The sequence below is a fragment of the Panicum virgatum genome, chromosome 2N (assembly GCF_016808335.1).
Source record: "Panicum virgatum strain AP13 chromosome 2N, P.virgatum_v5, whole genome shotgun sequence".
Classification (NCBI taxonomy): Eukaryota; Viridiplantae; Streptophyta; class Magnoliopsida; order Poales; family Poaceae; genus Panicum; species Panicum virgatum.
Window position 1 is genome coordinate 46,437,033 of NC_053146.1, and position 23,226 is coordinate 46,460,258.

The window sequence follows — 23,226 nt, forward strand, 5'->3', positions numbered from 1 at the left end:
TAACGTACCCGGCGCAGGGCCGGTTAACTAGAGACATGCCATTCTTGGGACCGCCTGAAAAACAGTACTAGCTAGTAGCTAGCAGAGGTGTAGTGGCGCAGCCCGTAGGCCCACTTGATCGTAGGAGTATGAGTTACGGCTTGGTGCCTACTTTAAATATTATGATAACAATATTTTAGTATTTATAAATATTACTTACTATTTATAAAATATTACTTAGTATTTATAAATATTACCCTACTTGTGAGAATATATATATTTTCATGGCATGATTCAATAGTATTATGAGACAGAATAAGCCGAAATAAGCTGAAATAAACCGAAACTAGATAAGCCGAACTGATTGATCTATTGTAGCAGCGAAAATTTCATATCCTCGTGGCATTTTACAACACAGTCACTGGGTTTGTCATGTAGCGAGTCACCTGCAGGCCGAGGCCGATGACCTCTCCATTATTTCCTTGGACGTACACTAATCAGGGATTCTAGCTGTGTTCGCTTACTGGTGGCTGGTGCTGATTTGTTATGAGAGAACAGTACTATTGACTGGCTAGTAGCTGGTGGCTAGTGACTGGTGCTGAATTAGTATAAGAGAATAGTACTGCTGATTAGTTGGCTGACAAGCCAAACGAACACAACGTGCCTACTGGATACAACGACATCCTAGTAGTACTATATGAAAAGAATGTGTGCACCAAATTGGTCGGTCTCATTGGAGGTCGTCCCTTAGCCTCCACGTCGACTGACCCGACCTGATACTTCATGCACTGCATCCATCACTTTCCGGTTCCGGATCCCACATGAGTACGAGGTAGAGGACCAACTTGCGCCACTTGTTTTTGGCACCGTGTAGGTGTAGTGCTTGGATGATGTTACATTTGCGACGATGCATTGTACCTGCAGTCTGCAGATGCGCAGAAATCAAATTCAATTCAGCGGTCTGCTGTCGATCTGTGAGTAAAAAAAAAGGAAGAAATTCAGCTCTCTGTCCACACACTGAGAGGCCTGCTGGTTCGTGCCTTCGCGTTGTGGGCGCGTGCGCGCTCGCGCGCCGCTCATCAACCGACCGTCATCATGACACGTATGATGATCACCGTGCCACGGGACACGTACGCAGCCACGATCGTACGCAATCGTGCGTGCTCAACTTGTGCTTGCTACGCTCACGACGACGAGGAGGTGGTGAGTGGTGACCGCTCTCTAGTCGATCGGCCGGCCGTCTGTCATCACCGCCGGTCCGCCGCGCAGCCGGAGCCGGCGGCAGGGCGGATAGCACGCGGCGCGTCTCCTTCGAGGTCTGTCTGACTCTGACGACGAGCACAAGAAGGGCGGGCCGGCGACGGAGGCAGACGGGCACTCACCTCACCCGTCATCGCAGGCATGGGCTGTGAGCCTGTGACTCTGCTCTCGCCCCCCCGGTCACGGGCCTTAACTAAAGTGGGAAGTGGGCTAAATTATCGAGGCCTACTCTCAGCGCAGCCAACGCAAACGGTTGTGGACAAGACCCAACGAGAGCAAAGCAGAGAGAAAGAAATGAGTTTGGAAAATCTTGGGAAAATCAATCCTCCTGCATCCTACGGTTGTGGACTAGTGATTGGCGCGTGGTGGACCAGAGTTTCAAAGATGATTGTAGTAGAATTTGAAGTAGAGAATAGCAGTAGGTATGTTACATATATTACATAGATCACATTACAACAGAACATAATTTAGAGTGCACGGCTTGGAGTAGGTTGAGGAAGGTATGTGTCTGGATGGAGCTGAATCAGTTTTGTACTCCATTGGTCGATGCTCTGCAGTTGAAGACGTATAGGTTATTTTGCTTGTTTTTCCGAAATTGAAAGGCGACGATTGAAAGTATATTAGCTATAGTTTTAATCTAAGAATGTACCTGCAGAATATTGTGTAGATTTTCTTGTAGATGCTTCTTCAGCACTTGTGCTTCCATTCCCAAGGCTCACGGTTAGAGTCTAATTACATTTAATCTTTTTAGATATTTGTGGGTTTTAAAAGTTTAGTTATACTATGTATAATACTTATAGGTAATAGGGCTACACACAAACCTCCAGAAAACAAGTGTAACACCAATCGACTGCAATAATATTGATATCAAACCCAGCCTCGTAAATCTGCCGGTGGCACGCGCCTCCTTCCCACTAAAATACCTTGACCTACCGCTTACACCTAGAAGGTTGCAAGTTGGACTTCCAACCTCTAATTGACAAAGCTTCGGGAAAGCTTTCCACCTGGAATGGAAGAAACTTAACACAAGCTGGTCGGGCCAGTCTCACCAAATCAGTGCTATCTTCCCAACCAGTTTACTTAATGACTGCATTAAAACCACCTAAGGAAGTCCTGTTGGAGGTGGACAAGATCCTCAAGCGCTTCCTCTGGGCTGGCGACAAGGCAATTTCAGGGGGTAAATGCAAGATCAACTGGACAAAAACAACACTGCTGAAGGAGTGTGGTGGACTAGGTATCCTTGATCTTGAGAGATTTGCGCGGGCCCTGTGCCTTCAGTGGCTATGGCATGAGTGGTTTTCTCTAGATAAATCTTGGATAGGAACGGAGGTACCTTGTGATGAGATTGATAGACTGTTGTCCACAGCATGCACACATTCAATTGGGAAACGACAAGAAAACAGACTTCTGGCACGCGGGCTGGATCCACAGAAGACGCCCTAAAGACATAGCCCCCCTCTTTTCACCAAAACAAAAAAAGAAAAAGCGATCTATTGCAGAAGCCTTACATAATAACAATTGGATTCGCGACCTGAATCACCGGGCAGGCTTCACGACAGCGCACATAACGGAATTCGTCACCCTATGGAACCTTGTCAGATCGACCGAACTGCAGCCAGACCGAGAAGACCACATCACGTGGAAGCTAACGCACCACGGTGAATACACCACTGCTTCGGCCTACAGAGCTCAATTCTCTGGTTGTTTCGCCGTGCCGGCGGTCGCTTCCGTCTGGAAAATATGGGCACCGCCAAAATGCAGATTTTTTACATGGTTAATACTCCAAAACCGTGTTTGGACCTCGGACAGGCTAGCCAGTAGAGGGTGGGAGTATAACCCAGCTTGCCCTCTTTGCAGAACGACGATGGAAACAACACATCACCTACTTGTCACTTGCTGCTATTCGAGACGCGTCAGGTGTCAGGTGGCCACATGGACGGGACAACCCAACCTCCACCCGAATGAATGGCCCCAGAGCACGACGCCACTTGAATGGTGGGAGAATATCTCGACAACCCCAAATACCTCCCGCAAGGCTGACCACCCGCAGCCTTGCGCTTCTCGTCTCCTAGGAGATTTGGAAGGAGAGGTACGACAGGATTTTCAATCATCACGAGTCCTCGATTCCGACCATCATGGCAAAAATCAAGAATGAAGCATCAATTCGGATCGCTGCAGGGGCCAAGGGCTTGGCAGCCCTCTTAGCGCGAGAATAGATCTTCGTTTCTTTATTTTCTGTCCGGCTAGCTGGCTTGTAAAAACTCTTCTCTTTCAATGAAATAGGCACTGTCTCGTGCCCGTTCATTCAAAAAAAAAAAAGAAAGTAAGCAGCTATAAATATGTAAGAATTAGGTTGTACTCTATCGTATTCGTAGTAGTCGCCATGGAGCCCTGTGTCATCTGGCGAACTATATTCTGAGTGCTAAACTATTGGTCTGGGAGGGTGGGTTTAGCCAGTCTACGTATCCCTTGTGAGCTGTTAGGAGAAAGGAAATACCTCTGTAAAAAGCAGGGATATACAGTGCGTAGCAAGAGGTACTTTTTCTGTTGATATGGTACCTTTCCTTGTGAGCAGCAGAGAACGTTCAAGCAAACCAAGAGCCCAATCCAAATAGCCTGCTAATTGAAGCAGTTGGCCAAATCAGGACTACCTCCTGGCAGGAACAAAAAAAAACGCGGCGGGGGGGGGGGGGGGTTTGAAACGGCCCCACCGTATTTCATTAAGAGGAAGCGACAACAGCTTCACTGGCCGCGGAAAAAACCCCCGAAAGCCCATGCCCACAAGAGCCATGCCTTGCAACGAGCACAGCGAGGAGGATTTTTTTTTTACCCGCAGGAGGAAATTCGCCCCAACTGGAGTTCAAACTCGCGACCTGCCGGGTTCCAACCAGCTGCTGACACCACTTAGGCTAGCAACCTTAGGCACCTCTCTCTTGGCAGGAACTATGGAAGGAAGAACAAAAAGTATCTAACACGGCATAAGGTACTGCAGAAGCATGACATACTGCTGAATAAAGGAAAAAAATGAACAGCCCTACCAAGACCAATCATGCGTAGCCCAGCATAGGTAACCTTGGCGCTTAAGAGGGCGTGGTTATTGCCTGCATTATTGGGCTAGGGGCTGCACAAGCTAGACCTAACAACTTGTAAATGTTTTGATTAAGATAGCATGCATTACTTAAAAACAAAGTTCATCTATTTGGTGGAGCTAGGAATTTGCGACTGGGTATGCCATGTATAAAAAACTACGAAATAAATACTTAGTATAATGGCGATAAGTTATAATGTCCATAACAAATCTATGATAGTAAGCAGTACAAGTTCTAAACAAGAATGATTAAATAATATCAGAAAATAGTGGTCTGAGGAGGGCTACCGGTGAAGAGGGTCGTAGAATATGTGTCGTTTGGCGCCTTGGCCGCCGATACCAGGTGGGCCAGTGTCCGGCACCTTCCATCCTTCACAGCTTGCGCTAGGAGGAGACGACGCGAGCGATGGACGATGGGGGTGAGGACGCGAGGTGCTGATGGTGCTGCCCACCTGTTGCCGGAGTGGGGGAGCGCCCGAGCATAGAGCCGCCATCCCGCTGAGCTCCGACTGGACAGAACTCGGGAGGTCAAGTCATCAAGGGCGGACGCGACTCGCAGAGCAGGACGCAAGCGGTACTTAGCAGCGACGAGATCATGGGACCGATTGAAGTTTCTGCATTTGTGAGCTTTCTTCATGACTTTATTGTATTGGGCTATGAGCCATAGTTGATATTATAAATCTATGTATACTTATTAGTATTTTTCTCCCAAATCTTGGTTGTGCCAAGGAATAAGGGGCATACCCCTGGCGCCGCCCATGCTGGATAGGGAGTAACTTCTTTTTGCACTGCATGGGCTAAGCTAGGGTGGGGTATCCAAGGAACCAAATATGTTCATGGCGCCTCAGAAATTCTGAACCAATCATAAACCAACATGTTATATTATTAGTCTTCTGATTGATAATCACAATTCTTGGCAAGGCATTCAATAAACTGGAAAAGAATATGAAGAGTAACAAAATTTTCTAACCAACCTCAATGGTCTTCTTTCTACATCTAGACTTAAGAAGTCTTTGTTAGGTTGCACTTTTAAATGTAATAAAGACTACTATTTTGAATTTCATTTTAAATATAATAAACCACATCCACTTATTTTTGCTCTTTACTACCCTCAATAGTAAGAATCAACAAATTATGTCTTTCTTTGTTCATGTCAAGATCAAAGGAACCTCATTCGGTTGGATCAGATGTGTCCACACCTTTTCCACTAAATAGTGAACATACTTTGGTAAGTCTTCAAAACCAACACAAAATACAAATAAAAATAAAAATAGGAAACAATAACATATTTAAAAAATTATTGAGGAACATAATTTGACTAGAAACACAAATAAGAACAATTACAAAATTAAAAGAAGGCCTCATACTGGTTGCAATGAGTTTTCTTCAATGCAGATTGTATTTTCATGTTCTCACTCTATTCGACTCCGTTTAGGTTACAATATACTGTTTTTTATTCTCATTATATATGTTTTGAGTCCACCCATCGCAAAAGTGAGCCATATCAATAATCAAAAGGAAGATTTGTAGATTTTGCACAAAAAGAATTCCTATGTAGGTTTTGCACAAAGAGTATTCCTACAACAACAAAATACAATATTACCCTATATATGAGGATAAGAAATTATATAAATTCTTAATAGCTCTACAAAGGTACAATATGAGTAAAGAATGAGAAACTAGAAATACAGAAGAAAGGCAGTATCATGAAAAATGTAGTCGACATACTAGCAAATACATCCTCTTAACCCCGAAGCTTCCCATCAAACACATGACCCCACAAAATCTAAAATCTACGGCCATTAGCTTAATCAAGTGTAATAATGGAGAAAGACCAATAGATTACGAACATCATAAACGTATGATAGAGAAGGTCTAAACTTATCCTCAGGATGGAGGGAGAGAGAGAGAGAGAGAGAGAGTCCATCCTAGGAGGGAGGATGATCAAAATTGTACTGGACTGAAAAATCAACAAAATTTGCCCACAACACATCAGTGGGCTAATTAATCATCCTCAAGAATAACATGAATCGAAACTAGAAAAAACGACAACCATTCTAAACCGAGTGAAAATGTAAGGAAAAAGCACCCGAGTGATATATAGAAATGCCGCTATGGAATTTATGTGCGAACAACTAAGAACTAAATGATGTTCCTTAATGTATTCATAAGTTTAAGTTAAATACCAAATATATAATAATCTTCACAGTAGTGAAATATACTACTATTTTAAGTATCTAATAATCACGAAATGATAGAACAAAATTATACAAGAAAAATAAATACTAGCTAACAAGAGGTGCAAACATCACAAGCATGTAAGGCCATGCTAAACTTTAAATCCACCAACATATATATCAAATGTAACATAATCAAATATTACCGCATAGGCCACATTTCTCATCCACACATGACCTGACGAATTAACCATGTCTTCTTCCGAGCACTCAATAGAACAAGGCAATGGAAGAACACATACAAAACAAAAATAGCTTATGAAAATGACCACCAAATAGAAGTGCTGAAAGAAAATGGCCAGATGCAAGCCTCCACAAACATGACACTAAAAAAGTAACATTGAATTCAAGGAAAATTACGAAGCCGTCACAACTCCATCGGACATCAGGTGCTCTTCGACTGCCCTTCCTCTGACGATTTGGTGTGGGTGTGGTGTAGTTTTACTCTTGCTTGACTGCAATGGGGTTGGAGCATCAATTGCGGTTGTGGCACCAACACAGCTCGACTCCTTCTCGCACTGACTGCCTGAGGCGTCCGCAGGTGTAGCAGAAGGTAGCAAGGCACCTGCAAATGGTGTCAAAACAATAAGTGCAACGTGTTAGAGAGATTATCATTGGGCCTAGTAGCCTAGTATGAATATAAGTCAAACAGACAGGTTGGTAAGTAATAATCATCGGAGGAAGTAGAATTGATATAAGAAACAAAATGGCATGCATAAACATGATAGCAACCAAAAAACCAACATCAACAGAGGCAAGAGCATGATTTCCTAACATCTTATGTATTACAACAAAGAAGAGAGTCTAAATGTGAATGACATTGCAAATTGGGCAAGGATGGCTTTGGGCCATCATCCCCAACCTTTGTGAAATATATTAAGCCCAATTCTACAAAAACACGAAAGTTTTTTTTTACTTTATACTGCAACTGTTTCATGTGCAAATTACAATATTCAAGTAGGATTCCTACTCTTTTTATTTGCCTTTTATGTAGTGAAAGGATAATTCTTAGATACAGCTAACAAAGAACAAAATAATTCTAAATATGTACACAAACAATTGTTCTACCATTTATATGAAGCTATATGCTAATAAAAGAATCAAGTATAGTAATGATGTAACATACTCCTATATGGCAAGCATACACATCCTAAACAACTTGAATTTCAAACATGGACAAGATGTTCACTTAAAAAATGCTGATATGCACTGCAAAAATCATGTTTATGCTAGCACATAAAAAGTTCCTGAAGATACACATGGTAAAAAAATTATCCTATTTATCAACCATCTGCAAAATCAACTTAACCTAGCAAATAAATAGTTACCCCCAATACACAAATAGAGCATAAATTATTAACTAATGAATGTTCTACCATTTACATCAAGTTTTATGCTAACAATGTATACTATTGCTGAAACATATATGGCAAGGTATTCAAATCTAAAACAATATGTAAAACTAAAAAATAGCCAGTATTACACTAGATTGTCAAGTGTGATGAAGTAGGCATGCATTTTTTTCCTAATAATGTCGTAGGACAAATTCCAGACACGCCTCTATTTAATAGGTATTTGATGGAGCAATGGAATTTAGCAAACACAAAGTTTAGACAAGTAAACATGATGAGAAGAGGCCAAATACCTGCATGTCATGACATTGCAGCCACTATTCCTGTCCACAAGCATCCTGCACCGGGGACACTGCTTCCACCGGCGCTCATTGGCAAGCTTCTTCATGAGTTTGTCTTCTAGCCCCTTGGTGCAGTCGTGCTGGCCACTACCATTGGTGCTCCAATCCATGCTACATGTTGTGCACATTTGGCAGTTGCACACCGGGCACGATGCCTGGGATGGTGTCGTGTTGGCACAGGTGCTCTCAAGCATGATCCTACACTTGGGGTTCGGACAGTAGACACGCTTATTCAGTGGGATGGCATTCTCAGTGAGCTTGTCGCTCCAATTGCAGAACACGGCAAAGTCAATGGAATTCTTACAGTCTTCTGGCTGTAGGATGCCATTGCCCTCTTCATTGCAAGTTGGGTCAGGGCACGGTATCGGCACCTTACCAGTGTGGACCCTACCCTCAATGTATGTGCCCATGCACTGCACGCAGAACTTGTGGGGGCATGACATTCCGTGGAAGATGTCGAAGATGAGAAGCGTCTCTAAGCAGATGCCACAGTCGAACTTGGCAACATCATCATCGGTGAGAGGGGCCACCCTCAGTTTCCTTCTTATTGATGGGCTAGGTTCATCTGGGTTGAGTTGAGATGGATAGTGGCCCCAATTCTTTTTGATGTATTGTAGGGATAGTTCAGGATCGTCTTCCTCTATAGAGGGATGGTGGTCACCGAGTTCCTCCTTGGGTACTTTAGATCTGGAAAGTTGTAGTGGGGGTGGAATTTTATCGGTTCCTGGATCCACCATATTCTCCATCTTTTGAGCGTCATAGATGATGGACTTGTATGAGCCATTGTTATCCCCTTCGTCCATGCTAGGATAGATGTCCTGGGAGTCAGCGCTAGTAAATAGAGCTTGCCTTGTTGCGTTGTCAAGATCATTGGCAGGTGCTTGAGTCCTTGTTTCCAAGGGAACTGTTCTATCATTGCGCTCTTTTTGAACCATGATGGAAATATAGTCCACATAGTGCTCATCCTCATCATTGAAGATGCCATTGGAGTGACTGACATCCTCTTCGTCCTTAGTGGCTTGAGGGGCCGTTGTTGTGATGTTGGTGTTGCGAGGGAGGTCCTTGTGGAGGGGGCGTAGTTGCTGCACCATGGCATTCATTGGCAGTAGGAGGGGCTGCTCAATGTCGTCTTCCACCTCTTCCATCTCCTCCTCCATGGTAGCATCTAGTGTGCCTGCCTCCAAAATGCCCATTATGGCAGTGCCATCACGGACAGCTACATCTTCCTTCGAATTTGGTATGGCCACGAGCTCCTGTGTGTGGCTGTGAGCATCCTCCATGTCGGCGTCCTCAATTTCCATGACCACGGCATGGTGGATGATGGCTTCCTCCAACAATTTCTTGTGGTTGATGAGGGGATTGAATTTTTCTTCATCCATAATATCTCATAAGATTTGGGTTTAAGACGGTGATGATCCCTGGACCATGAGCTACATAATAACATAGTGGAAATGTGGGTGAAAGATTAACTTAAGAGAATCATTGACCATTTTAGAAAAATCTTTAGTTTTTTTTGTAGAAATCATCCATCTTCTCTTCAAGTGATTGAAGGGTTGCTTATTTGTCAGCCAAATTTCATACTAGTTGCACTAAAAAAATTAAATCTAGTTTCCTTAACCTATCGCTATACCTCACTCATCTAGTTTTTCCAAGAACTCCACCGCTCGAACAAATCGGTGGATTGTGGCCCCCTCCGCCTCCAGCTGCTCCACTTCTTGAAGCCCTACTTCTGTCGGACATGGAGATGGTGAGGCTGACCAATGCCCTCATCGCTCTTGTCCCATGCATTTCGTCTCACTTCCATGACCAATCCAACATCGCTTCCTCCATTCTAGCACAAGCTCAAGTGCCACAATTCCCCTACCTTCCACCTAGATCTGGTGACATAAGTGCCATCAGATCCATCACCATCCACTTCACCACTAACCAATCAAACAAGATAAACCAGTAGCCTCTACCTCGCACTAGATGTCCCCCACTATTTAGGTGAGTGGCATCTCCACTACCTCACCGTCCTACTCTCCAACACCTCCTACTCCTGAACCTCTAAGGAGCTACTTCTACTACCTTCGACATGGGTAAGCCTTCCCTTCCCCACCCTAACCACTCCCAAGTCCTAACCCTAACCCAAAATCCCCATCCTCCATCAAAGTTTCTAATATAAAGATTGAGAGAGAGAGAGAGAGAGCTTATCACCTTACCGCCGATTCTCGTGCTCCGACGAGGAATTCACCACCCCCACCTGTGTAGATCTATTGAGAGACGATAGAGGTAAGGGAGAGAAATGTGGCACCAACACCCTCACTAGCCGCCCACACTAGTTAAGTTGTTGTGCTCTATGGCTCCACTGACTGATCCATCTCTATATATTTCTCTCTCTCTCTCTCTCTCACCACTTTTCAATTTATTAATTAAGTGCATATCCCCAATCCATCTTTCTACATCTTGCTCACTCCTTTCCATTTATTAAATGAATATCCCAGTCAAGGTACAGTCATGAAAACCATGGGACATAAAGAAAAGTAGAAATGTCAAGGATGGCATGTCAAGGATCTGTATGTCAAATGTTGTTTGATGCCATTACAACTAAGGCAGCGTATCCTATGGAAACCAGCCATCCTTTGCAAACTTCAGAAACTCCAATCAATACCTCTGGATGGGCATCCTGGTGGAGGTGGGACAATTTTGCAAATAACCGTCCGCAATTAGCCTTGCTAATCTTGTTTTTTGCAAATCACCCCCCACCCGTGGCGGCCAGACAAAATGACGCGATTCCCGCGGCGGGCGGCTGTAGGGTGCCCTGTGATTTGGGGGGATTTTGCAAAAAACGAGATTAGCAAGGCAGTTTAGGGGCGGTTCTTTGCAAAATTGTCCCACCTCCATCCCTATCCATCAGATGCCCATCCAAAGGTCTTGATTGGAGTTTCCAAAGTTTGCACATGATGGCTGGTTTCCATAGGATACACTGCCTACAACTAAAGACCCGTTTGGTACTGTTTCCTTGACTCTGCTCCAAGTGAGAATCCGAGGAGTACTACCAAATGTTTGATAGGCTCACTCACAGGCCTAATCAATGGGAATCAATTCATGTTTTCCAACAAGACAGGAGGAGCAGAAATAACCACTTCCATTCCTTCGCTCTTGATTTCACCCTCTTCACCCTAGTATGCGCTGCACATCTCCACCCACATTGTCCCTCTCTACTCACATGGCCCCTTACCATTGGTCTCGTACCCCTCATAGCTGGATGTCAGGTGGATGATTTGCAATTGTTGGAGTTTGATTCACATGATTCATGGCCGTTAGGGCATGATTCACGGGTACTGGAGGTTGATCTACTCGATTCGCATCTACCAGAGTTTGATTCAGAACTGCCATAGCACAATTTAAGTGTTGGAGGTCGAGCTGCTCATTGGAGATTGATTCAGAGGCACTGGAGATTGAGCTGCTTGCTAGAGATTGATTTGAAGGCATTTGAGGTCGATTCGCGTAGGCGATGGTCAATTTGCATTTGCCTGGATGAGTGTCGTTGACCCCGACAACTCGCCCTCCTCCTTTTCCGCCATTGTGGCCTCCCGTGCTGTACAACATGCGGAGGAATTGCTAGTGGAGCTGGTTGGGCAGTGATACCAAATAGGGTTGGGCTAGGGCAGGTGGGAGAAACGGGAGAGCGGTTCCAAATGGGCCCTAAACTTTGGGTGCTAGGTAGTCGTACGAGGACTCATGCTTTAATAAGAAATTTCAGCACCCAATTCTTTTTGGTAAGCTTCCTGTATGCATTGCTACATGTTTAAAGCAATATAAAACTCAATGCTAAAACCCATTTTTAACTCATCTAATTGTGTTTGATTTTTGTAGATGCATCATATATCCATTTTTTTAATGAAATAATCATTGTAGAAGGAAGTAATAATCGAAAGGCTTATTGCCAAAAAAAAATTCATGCTTGAATATGAAGATTATTCACAACAAGGATGAGGATCCTCATTAAGATTAATTATGTTTGGAGATTGAACAATGATAACAAACATAATTAGGATAAGTGGAGGTTGTATATTCAGGGATACAATGAGGAAGCCACTTAACCTCAATGGTGGAGACAATAAGAAGGGGATAAAGATGTTGGTAGTCGTGCAATTGATGTGTGTAATATAGCCACTACATACATGACAAGTGTGAGGTTTATGAGGTGTTGCATATAAAGTTGCTAATTTAAAGTTTGAATTTTGCTTTGATCCTACTTCAATTTGGTAGAAATTGGTTTCTCTAGAAATCAGTTTAATTTGGTTTGGTTTCACAAAAGAAACAATTTAACTTGGTTTGGGGCAGTAGCAGCGCCTGGCGCCTGCTGTGCACATCCGCCTGCTTGCTTGACTAGCCGTTCTCATCATCTTAGCCTTTAGCAGTACGTAGTAATTAAGAGCACCACCATCAGCAAGCTCTTGTACTACTTGCAGATCTCCACCTTCCTCTCTACCTTTGATGGTGTGGTGTGGTTTGATTTTCACATGAGATGGGATGGTTGCGGGAGTGGTTTATGTTGGCGCGTTTACCAAAAATAGTTTGTTGCAAGTTTAATCTAGATTATAGACCACTAGCAGCTTTAGTTGCATATGATGTGACTCTTCTAATAGTGTATCCTACTTGAGAGGTTCAATGTTTGATGTGAGAAACTACCCCATGTTGAATTAAAGTTAAGCAAGATAACCCGCAAGGGCATATGAGAATAACATAGTAGAAAAGACATAGCATCCATAATTTCTACATTAGCGCTAACAGTTTGTGAAACCAAAGTGATTATTATGTGATATGAGCTCTATCTTCCATCAACTATTGGTGAGAACTCTATGCTAAAGTCTAACACCCTAGAGCTTGCTCATAACTGAGAGCGCAACAATTTGAATTTGTTCATACCTATATGGGCATACACCAATACTCACACGATGCAAGCTCAACTGATATACCTTTGTTCCAAGATAAGCATAGATTCAATATATCAACCTTTTGCATACCATCCCTAATGCTAATAGAATGGCTGGAGTGGACAGGTGTAATGGAATCACTAACTACACACCATCTAGTGAAAGGTGCAGCTTACTATACTTAGTTTATCGCTCCCATAGTATGCATTGTAGGGAGAGGTCTTCAAGAGCCACAATAACAATGAATTAGTCCTGAATCAACCCAATGAATATGCCACAATTGCGTGAGTCTCAATCCGCTTGTTAATCTTAATCAAGTTTTAACCATCTTCGTGTAGCTATTAGTGATTAGTCATTACACCTTAAAAGCTTTCAACTAGTGGGGCCCTCCCCCACTAGACTTCTATCAGTATCTAAGCATGGTTAAGAACATTACTTTTTTGTTGTCTAATGCTCAAGCTCCACCTTGCTAGAATAGTTATTCTAAATTTAAACTATAAGATAGAACATGCCTTGGTACGTTCTACACAATTCGCATTTCTATGTTGAGCCAAGCGTACGCAAAAATCAATACTTAGTAATAGCAAAATAAGAACATAATGTTCAAGAGACATAGGTCCTGCCTAGCACATGTGTAGTGACACGATGGCTCCGGGTTCCACTCAGTGCTCTTCTTTGTCGCCTATTCAGTCCATATATACAAAGACACATGATCTATAAAATGGTGTATAAATATCTCTTCAAGGTATGGATACAAGTTGCAAAGATGGGAACGTGGGAGATATGACGGTGCAAGGATCAAGAATAGTGCATTTAGGTACTGATTTGGATGCTTGATGTTGGGATGAAGAGAAGAACTCCATTGTCTTGTTGAGAAAAGGGAGTAAGGGTAGGTGTGCTATCAAGTTATCCTTGGTCGGACTGGTTAGGGTGTTGATCAGATTGTCTATGCGCTTTGGCTAGGACAAGAAGTGGTTTCGGTTATGTTTCGGGCTCTCGGTCTGGTTGTGTAGGTTTGTCAGCCAACCGTCAACAAGGGAGATAGTCGAATTATGGTGACTCATGGTTCAACCGCCTTGGTCAGAAGTGTTGCACATAGGGTTTTCTTTGTTCAGGTTCGAGGTTGGCAGAGAAACTCGTGCCATTAGATAGTTGCATCATGCAAGCATGCAGCCTGTCTAACTGGACCTCCATCTTCTCCTTTGAGGACCAGTGGTGGTCATCCCTTTGTGATGAGTGATTGACAACCGTTGTGTGTTGATGTGTCTCTTGGCTGCGGATTGCAGGTGTAGGATGCGGCATGGCTTGCGGTGGCAAGAAAGGTCAAGACGAGTGGTGGCATCGGCTGAGGGACCTCGAGAGCTGGGTGGAGTCAATGTGCGGTCCAAAGGGATGCGGTCCGGAGGGATGCGATCTAGAGGGATGCAGCATGGCTGCCAACAGCTTTGGTGAAGGCAAGCACCATCTCAGGGCTGAGGGACCTAGAGACCGTGCGGAGTCTATGTGCGGTCCACACCGTGCATGAAGAGTCAAGACGACGAGGTGATCGAAATGGCGGGGATCCCAAGTCAAGGCGGAGGCTTTGGATGAGGAACACGCGTCGAGATTAGTTAGTCACGCCCGGTGGGGTGTGCCACGTCTAGGTGGGGCGTGTCGAGGGTTTTCCAGTCTGGGCCTCAAAACCGGGGGCATGTCTCTTAGTTTGTGATGCGCAGGCGTGGAAGTCGGAGGCGGTGGTCGGCGGCGAAGGTGAAGGTCATGCGGGTTCGTGCCGATGGACCGGGAGCGGTTATGGACGGATGCTGGGCTTGGACCGAGGGACCAGGAGGCCGGGCGACTAGCTGCGATGACTGACGTCTGGGGACATCGACAAGCGCAAGAGTACACAGGGTGAACGTGTTTACCAAGTGAAGACGGCGGTCGTGCAAGTCGAGCGGAGGCTCGGGAAGACTTGGCGTTCGGCGGTCGAGGATGGTGTTGACACGTATTGAGGATCGGAAGATCGGTGGACGATTTCCGGGTTTGGGCCTCAAAACCCAGGAAAGGATTCCGGCGGGAATCGGGGCGGAGTGCCCGAGGAGATTAGAGGACAGATGGCGGGATCGCGAAGCTTGCATTGAGGCAAAGCAAAGTCGTGAAGTCACCGCGTCCGTTCGATGCTCCGAGAAAAATCTGGACGAACTTGCCCCTGCGTGGGCGTGTATCTTAAATATTAATGTTGGAGTACTTTAGTCATTAGGATGAAGTCTTTTTTTTTGGATAATACGCGTCTGTATTTCTAGTTTAGGAAAACATACAGCTGGAAATACGGATACAGGCACGTATGGAAAGGATACAGGAACAGCTACGCCAACCAAACTTCGCGAAAGACCCAAACAAAACAAAATTTACATTTATGCCCCTAGATCTTCCGCAAACCTCCTCAGGTCGCCCTCCTCGCCACCGGCCACCGCCACCGGAGAGGAAGACGAGCACCCCCTTGAGCTGAAGAAGACCCATCCCACATTGGCTTTGAGAGGAGTCGAAGTTGAAGAAGCCATCGGCGGTCGCCCATCGACTGGGGCCGCGCCCCGCCTCCTCCAGCTCCTGGATCTGAGCTCGCCACAGACAACCACCGCCGTCACCGAGGGAAGGTTGGCTCAGATCCAGCTAGCCACTGTCCACAAACCCTGAAGCATGCTCCGTACCCTTGAACAAGAAGGAGACCAGCAGCAACATCACCTGGCCAAGGCAAAGAAGCGCCAGTCACCGACCTCCAGCACAAAACTCCACGACTCCACCGCCGACGCCGGAGAAAAGCGCCACCGGAGCGAGGTAGAAGCCTGGAGACAACATTCCGTAGCAACGCCGCCGCCTTCGCCTCGCTGACGCCGCCCGGGAAAACACGCCACATAGGAAATCCCTCATGGCAAACCCTTCCAAAGCTCCTCCTGAAGATCCCGCCGTCGACAGCGGCCTCAAAGGGAGTAGCTCGGAGCAGCAAAAGCCAGGCCAGCGGCCTCATCGAAGCCGCCGCCAGGAACCCTACCAAAACCAAAGAAACTACAAACCTAATACTAACATATACTAGGTACTGCATCCGATGTCGATCCGGCCAACCCACCCTTCCTCGGCTGCCAGAGAGGCCGCCGGAGGGGAAGGGGGGGGGGGGGCGACGAGATCGACGCCGGATCTACGAATCGCTCTGGAGTCGCCTGTCTTCACTGTAGCAATGAGAAAGATCGGGAGTAGCGCTCATTTCTTTGCTCGTAAGCAAGAGGTTTAGAGCATATCCAAGAGCTCTTGTATCTATGGATAGCTAAAATTCTGATATAGCTATTATGTAAAACGAAATAGCTAGCGAAAAAAAGATGAAATTCAACGGCTTCTCCAAAATCCAAAAAGAGATGGCTAGCGCTCAACGCTAGGCAAAGATGCCCAACGGCACCCTCCGGATAAAAAAACGAGGATAGAAGACGAGGCAGATAGAATTTCTGTTGAATAGGAGTTTTTTTTATTTTTTTAGCTAACTCACTCAAGATGCAAGAGCTCTTGAAGATGCTCTTAGGATGAAGTCTTGAGTAAAAAGGAGGGTGGGGGGGGGGCGCTGGTTCCTGGGCTGGCTTTTCATCCCGTCGCCCCTCTTCTCATGTTTCTTTCTGCTGTTCTCCTTCCCCTTCCTCCTCCTTCACAAGGGTTACGAAATTACCATGGATCATTGAGTTTTTGTACTGCGGATTGATGGGAATGGAGGCCCATCCCTCCTGTGCCCTCTGGGCTTTCGATTGATTTAATCCTGTGCCTTTTGTTCTTGTCTTGGGCGCTTGATTTGTTTCACTGGAGTCTTGTGCTGTCGGGTGTGTATTTGCCTCTGTTTTTCTTGGTCTGCAGGAGCACTAAGGCGCCTGCCCTTCTCCTTGTGCGGATCCCAGGGCGGCCTGCAGCACGAGCTGGGCCCGCAGCGGCCAGCAGCAGGCACAAGGGAGGCCCGGCATCATGCGGCGGCCGGCAGCAGAGTGAGCGGTGCTCTCGGTTTGGACTTGGCGCAGAGCAAGGGGAGCTGCTTGAGCGCGCAGGCAGGGGCACAAGCAACGGCGGCGCTCGTGCAGCAAGGCAAGCAGCAGCGCACTGTCCAAGGGCAGCAGGGCACGGCAACAGCTCTTGTATTTTTGTTTGTGTACTTGTGATTTGCAGGAGGCAGCTGCTAGTTTGATGACTGAAGAGAAAAATCATGCCTACAACATCTTCAATATTTGAAGTATTAAATGTAGACTAATCACAAAATTAATTACAGATCTCGTCTGTAAACTACGAGACGAATCTAATGAGCCTAATTAATACATCATTAGAGCATATTTACTTTAGCATTAATGTAGCAATTTAGTGTCTAATCACGTCATAATTAGGCTCATTAGATTCGTCTCGATTTACAGTCCATTTGTGTAATGCGATTTATTTTTTACTACATTTAGTACACCATGCAAGCGATTTACAAAAATTTTGCATTTTGGGTTTTGTGATCTAAACAAGGCCTAACTCTTTACGTGTTTAGTGAAGAAATATATTTTGCTAGTCTTGAGAGAAACTTTTTCGGCGCTTTGATAAATCGGCATTTCCGCTTGTGTTTGACTCGAGAGATTGCTTTCGCTTGCTTCCGCTTTGCGTCGAGTTTTTCCTAACTGTTCCTAGGGTGAACTCGTCACTTGTTGGCGTGTGTCGCTTTGGCGGTTAGAAGAGAGGTGCGTCGGGTTGAATTCGGGACATAGGCCTCGTTCTCTCGGAGAATTTTTATCGGCTCACATTCACCCCTGTAGTCGCCTGTCCGGTCCTTCATCCTTAAAGCAGGATCTCAAATTCACACCCAAGCTTTTCAAGATAAGAATAAATTAAAAGCCATTCTAAGCGTTTGCCACCAAAGAAAAGCGGAGACATACGAAGACATCTAAATGTGTTTCACTCTTCCAATCCAGCATAGGTCTCCTCTCACAGGCAAACTGTTGCATCTAGGGGTGGTAAAGGGCCTTAATTAATTTTTAACTTAGATAATTTAAGGGCTGTGTCTAATTTTATATAATTTTGAGCTAAAAAATTAAGAGTCAAATTGGATTGTAAAGAGAGTATTTATGGCCATGGTCCATTACCACTTGCATATTGGCTGTGGCTACAAGCAGAGCATGTTATATGAATCAAGCAACTAGGCTCAAGCTTGCCCACATCATGATGTAATAAAATAAGCAGCTAGGTGATTTGGTTTCGACTAGGTAAAAGCCCGTGCGATGCTACGGGCACAACAATATTTGAATAAAATAAAATAATTTTAAAGAAATATGGTACAATCAGATAATAGACACATTTGCTAAGGCTATCCGCACTCATCTTCCTTTATATTCATCCTATAAAGAAAATATTCATGACTGGTTATCCAGATTCTCTACTCTATAACCAGTTTCCCTGCATCCAAACATCTTTTATATCTCTACTCTATATCAACTACAAACTCGTGGGTTCCACACTTCAGATTTTTTATTCTTCCTCCCTCCTCCCTCCATCCCGTTCACAGTCTCTCCTCCCTCCCGTCCGCTCCCTCCCTCTTCGCCGCCTCTCTCTCTCCCTCCCTCCCTCTCTCTCTCCCTCCCTCTCTCTCTCTCTCTCTCCACTCGAGCTCCTCTCTCCAGGCGGGCGGAGCTCGGCCTCGACCGGTTCCTCCCCGGCGGACCTCGCGGGCGGCAGCGCGGCGCCTCCCGCGACCTCCAGTGGAGGCACGACGGCCGGTCCCCTCCCCTATTTTCTCTCCCTCTCACACACTCCAGCCTCCCTCCTTCCTCTCCCTACGTGCGTGCCGCCATCGGACCTTCCGCGGCCGTCGTGCTCGCTTGCTGCCTCCCTTCCCCGCCGGCGAGCTGTGCCTCCACGGGTGAGCCGGGCCGCCGCGATCGGGGGCCGCGGATGAGCCATGTTCCGCGGGACGTCCTGGGCCGCCGAGAGCCCCCTCCACGGGCGAGCCGCGCCGCCGCGAGCGGGGGCCGCGGACGTGCCACGCTCCGCAGGGCGTCCTGGGCCGCCGTGACCCCCCACCACGCCGGCGAGCCCTCCTTCCCTCCGCCGCATCCCCCCTGCTAACCTGACTACGCGGCCCCTGGCGTGCGGAGCCCCGGCGTGCCACTGCTCCCCTCCCTGTGCGGGAGCCGCCGGCTCTTCCCCTCACTTCCTCCCGCACCCCCTCGGCCTCCTTCTCCGTCGGTTGGCCACCCCTCCTCTGCTACCTCCGTGGCGGATCCATGGCTGCAGCGGCGGGCGAGTGCAGCCGCGGGCGTGCACGGCACGGGCGAGCACGCACGGCCGCAAGCGTGCCCGAGCGGTGAGCGGAGCAGATCTCCAGCGAGCGGCGGAGGAGGGCGGCGCATAGCGGGCGGGTGGGATGGCAGCGCGGCGGGCGGGCGGCGTGGCCACAGTGGCTGTGCGGGCGGGCAGCGCATCGAGTGGCGGCGGGGACGGCGGCGAGTGGCGGCGGGACGGCCATGGCGGGGGGAGGGCGGCGACACCAACGAGAGGGGGAGAGGGGGCGACGACACCAACGAGAGGGGGAGGGTGAGGGCACTGCTGGTTGGGCCTCGGCCGCCGGAGGCGAGGAGCGCGGGGGAGGTGAGAGTGTCGCGAGGAGGATGCGAGAGCGGCGGCAGCGACGAGCGTGAGGGGGAGGCGAGTCTTTTTTCCAATTTTTTTTGTTACGCGGTAGGGCGGCGTGGAGGCAGAGCGTGCAGAGGTGGGCGGCGGGAGGGCGAGGCCACGGTCGCGGGGTGTCGACGATACCTTGCAGTTTTTTTAGTAGTAGAGATATGTATAGGCTGAGGTAATCTCTATCTTTCTTATAAAAAAAACAAACCCACTAGGTCCAAGAAACGATGAAGAAGCAGCTGCCGTATGTGTTCTTCAGACTTCTGGTACGCATCAGCTGATGCCGGGCGTCCTTCCCTCGCGGCGCCGGCGAGATGCGGTGCGCTGTTTACTGGGGCTCCTGATGCCAGCCGGCATGAAGCAGCGCAGCACAGTGACACAGCTCGGGCCCTTCCTCCATCCCCGCTTGTCGTCCCGTTGGGAGCCCGCAGGAGTAGCAGAAGACGAAATGGCACCTAAAGACACCATCAGAACATTGGAGCAAGGGGTTATTAAGAGTCTTTGAGATTGCGCGAAATTGCATCAAGCATATCAAGATAGAGATACATCAAGATCAAAATGTTAAAAAGTTTAGAAAAAAACATGGCAAGCCATCGGAACAATAAAAAATTGCTGGCTTGCAAATCAAAATTCAGGATTTTGAATAAGAGATTGATCTAAAACACTCAATCTAAGACAAACTTGGTGCCTGTGCAAAGGAAAAGAAATAGGAACTCATATTCGAGTGTGAGATGACTCCAACCTGAATGGGAACTCATTGGTCCCATGACTTAAAATTGATATTGTACTGTGCATTATACCATCAGATGAGATGTAAAATCAGTGAAGTATGAATTGACAAAAAAGATGCAATGTCCGGAATAAGTATTAACTAGTTTTCTTAAGAACTAAAGGACCAATGAAGTATGAAATATATAACAAAGATTTTGTATTGCCCTATTGCCATTGTTGGCAGAGAAGCGAATTCATTTCCTCCCAATTTATTTCAATATTGGATAGTTTTTTTGGTCTAATTTCACCAAGAAGTGTTCATGACGGAATAATTAATTTGCATAAACACAAGACTTAACTTGAGGCAAATAAACAGGAGGAGATCGAGTGGGATACCTGCACCGCATGACATTGCACCCGTAGGTCTTCTCAACAAGCATCCTGCATTTTGGGCACTGCTTCCATCGACGCTCCTCGGCGAGCTTCTTCACGAGCACGGCACTCGGTCCTTCGGTGCAGTCGTGCTGGCCGCTGCCGTTGGAGCTCCAGTCCGTGGCACACGTGGCGCACATCGGGTGGCCGCACGCCGGGCAAAAGGCCATGGCCGGCGTCTTGCCCCCTGTGGTCTCGAGCATCACGCCGCACTGGCGGTTGGGGCAGTAGGCGCGCCGGCTCGCGGGGATGGCGGCCTCGGTCAGGCGGTAGCCCCAGCTGCCGAACGCGGCGAAGTCGATGCATTTCTTGCACACCTCAGGGTGCAGGGCGCGGCTGTCCTCCCCCTCCCTGCACGCCGGGTCCGGGCACGGGAAGGGCACCTCGCCGGCGTGGATCCAGCCCTCGATGTACGTGGCCATGTGTTGACACAGAATCGCGCCAACACACTCGAGTGCGCTAGAACGCGCAGGAGATCGTCAAAACGATGTGAACCAGCGATGCCCTGGCGGACCGGTCTGACCGGTTCCACAAACCGGTCTGACCGGTGTGGAGCAGAGAACCGCGAAGACCTAGAAACGCGAGCTCGGGAGACACCCGTCGGAGCTTGCGCGGCTAGGGTTGCTCTGAGGTCGGCAGGCCACTCAGAACGTCTTCAAACGTCGTCGAGACGAAAGAAGAAAGCAATCTATGGTTGGAAAAGACTAGGGTTTGAGAGATAAAAAGTAATGCGATATTTTGATTGATTCGATTGGGAATACCTCAATCGGCCTTAGTCTTTATATTTATAGGCCGGGGAAGTCGTACCCCTCTCCAAGTCGGTTTATACAAGAATTTCAAAAATAAAACGAAGCCCACTCGGATTACAACTGGATAGACCAGTCTGACCGGCCGGCCCGACCGGTCAGACCGGTCGGCCTTTGAACTGCCAGAATTAGCTGTCAACATATGCCCCCCTACTTTTTGGTGAGTTTCACAAGCCAAAAATCAAGAACTATCCTGATGTACATGTTTTACACAGAGCATACAAGTCTAAAAAAATAAAACTAAGGGCGATATCCAATACGGGCCATCTTCGTCCTCATGCATTTTGCCATATGCTAGGATAGAACTTCTTCAAGTACCTCCCATTGACAGCCCTTGGTAGACGCTCACCTTGCACCGTCTCCACCATATATAAATTACCGGAGATAACTTTGATAATCTTGTATGACCATCCCAACTTGGCGACCATTTGCCAAACTTGTTGCTTTTCATCCCAAGAGGCAAAATTGTCTTCCAAACCAGATCCCCAATCTGAAAAGATTTAAGTTTTACCCTTTTGTTGTAAGCTCTGGCCCCCCGAAACTTGTCTTTCTCAATCTCCTTCAAAGCCTTCAAACGCTTGTCGGTCACCTCATCAATATTATCTATCATCAAATCATGGTAATCAACAACAGAGATGTCATTTTGCTTTGCCAATCTATATGCGTCCAGATTTACCTCAACGGGTAAAACAGCCTCTTGACCATACACAAGCTCAAAAGGAGTAACCTTAGTAGCACCATGTCTAGATATACGATGAGCCCACAATGCTTCGTATAACACTTCATGCCACCTCTTAGGATTTTCTTCTATCTTCTTCTTTACAAGTTTTATCAAAATCTTATTACTAGACTCGGCCTGCCCATTTGCCTGAGCATAGTATGGAGATGAATTGAGCAACTTAATCTTATAAGATTCGGCAAAGGCACGCACCTCTTTTGATATAAATGAAGAATCTTGATCCGTTGTCAAAGTTTCTGGAATGCTGAATCTATGAATAATATGCTCAGTAATAAACTCAATTACCTTCTTATGTGTTATATTCTTCAAAGGAACCACTTCGATCCATTTAGTGAAATAATCCGTAGCAACCAATACGAAGCGATGCCCCTTTGAAGATGGAGGATTAATTTGTCCAATGAAATCCAACCCCCTACCTCGGAACGGCCATGGTTTAATAATAGGATGCATTAACGCAGCAGGCACCAATTGCAAATCACCAAACCGCTGACATTCTTCACACTCTTTATAGTATTTAAAACAATCGGATAGCATGGTGGGCCAATAGAAACCGGCCCTTCTAAGTAATCACTTCATTTTGGGAGCCGATTGATGAGTACCACAAATATCTTCATGAACCTCACCCATAGCAACCCGGACATGATCCGAGTATAAACATTTGAGAAGCAAATCTTCGGCAGTTCGACGATAAAGCTCATCGTCAAT

General features: G+C 46.6%; 2 protein-coding genes across 2 annotated transcripts; both read right to left on the reverse strand.

Moving 5' to 3' along the window:
• Positions 1 to 7,038: 7,038 nt before the first annotated feature.
• LOC120662681 lies at positions 7,039 to 9,558 on the reverse strand. Its single transcript, XM_039941776.1, has 2 exons — positions 8,210 to 9,558; positions 7,039 to 7,129 (listed from the first exon to the last, which is right to left on the reverse strand). Exons 1-2 carry the CDS (start codon positions 9,556 to 9,558, stop codon positions 7,039 to 7,041), a joined length of 1,440 nt encoding a protein of 479 aa, XP_039797710.1.
• Positions 9,559 to 16,136: 6,578 nt separating this feature from the next.
• On the reverse strand, positions 16,137 to 21,398 carry LOC120662682 (probable E3 ubiquitin-protein ligase RNF144A). The gene is made up of 2 exons (XM_039941777.1): positions 20,941 to 21,398; positions 16,137 to 16,203 (listed from the first exon to the last, which is right to left on the reverse strand). Exons 1-2 carry the CDS (start codon positions 21,396 to 21,398, stop codon positions 16,137 to 16,139), a joined length of 525 nt encoding a protein of 174 aa, XP_039797711.1.
• Positions 21,399 to 23,226: the final 1,828 nt, after the last annotated feature.

Bases quoted from the DNA above. Each gene is read 5' to 3' on its own strand.
- LOC120662681 (XM_039941776.1), bottom strand. From the start codon at position 9,558: ATGGAAATTGAGGACGCCGACATGGAGGATGCTCACAGCCACACACAG. The intron at 7,130-8,209 runs GTATTTGGCCTC...CACCATTTGCAG, and splicing joins TGCAATGTCATGACATGCAG to GTGCCTTGCTACCTTCTGCT.
- LOC120662682 (XM_039941777.1), bottom strand. From the start codon at position 21,398: ATGGCCACGTACATCGAGGGCTGGATCCACGCCGGCGAGGTGCCCTTC. The intron at 16,204-20,940 runs GTATCCCACTCG...TGGTTTTGGTAG, and splicing joins TGCAATGTCATGCGGTGCAG to GGTTCCTGGCGGCGGCTTCG.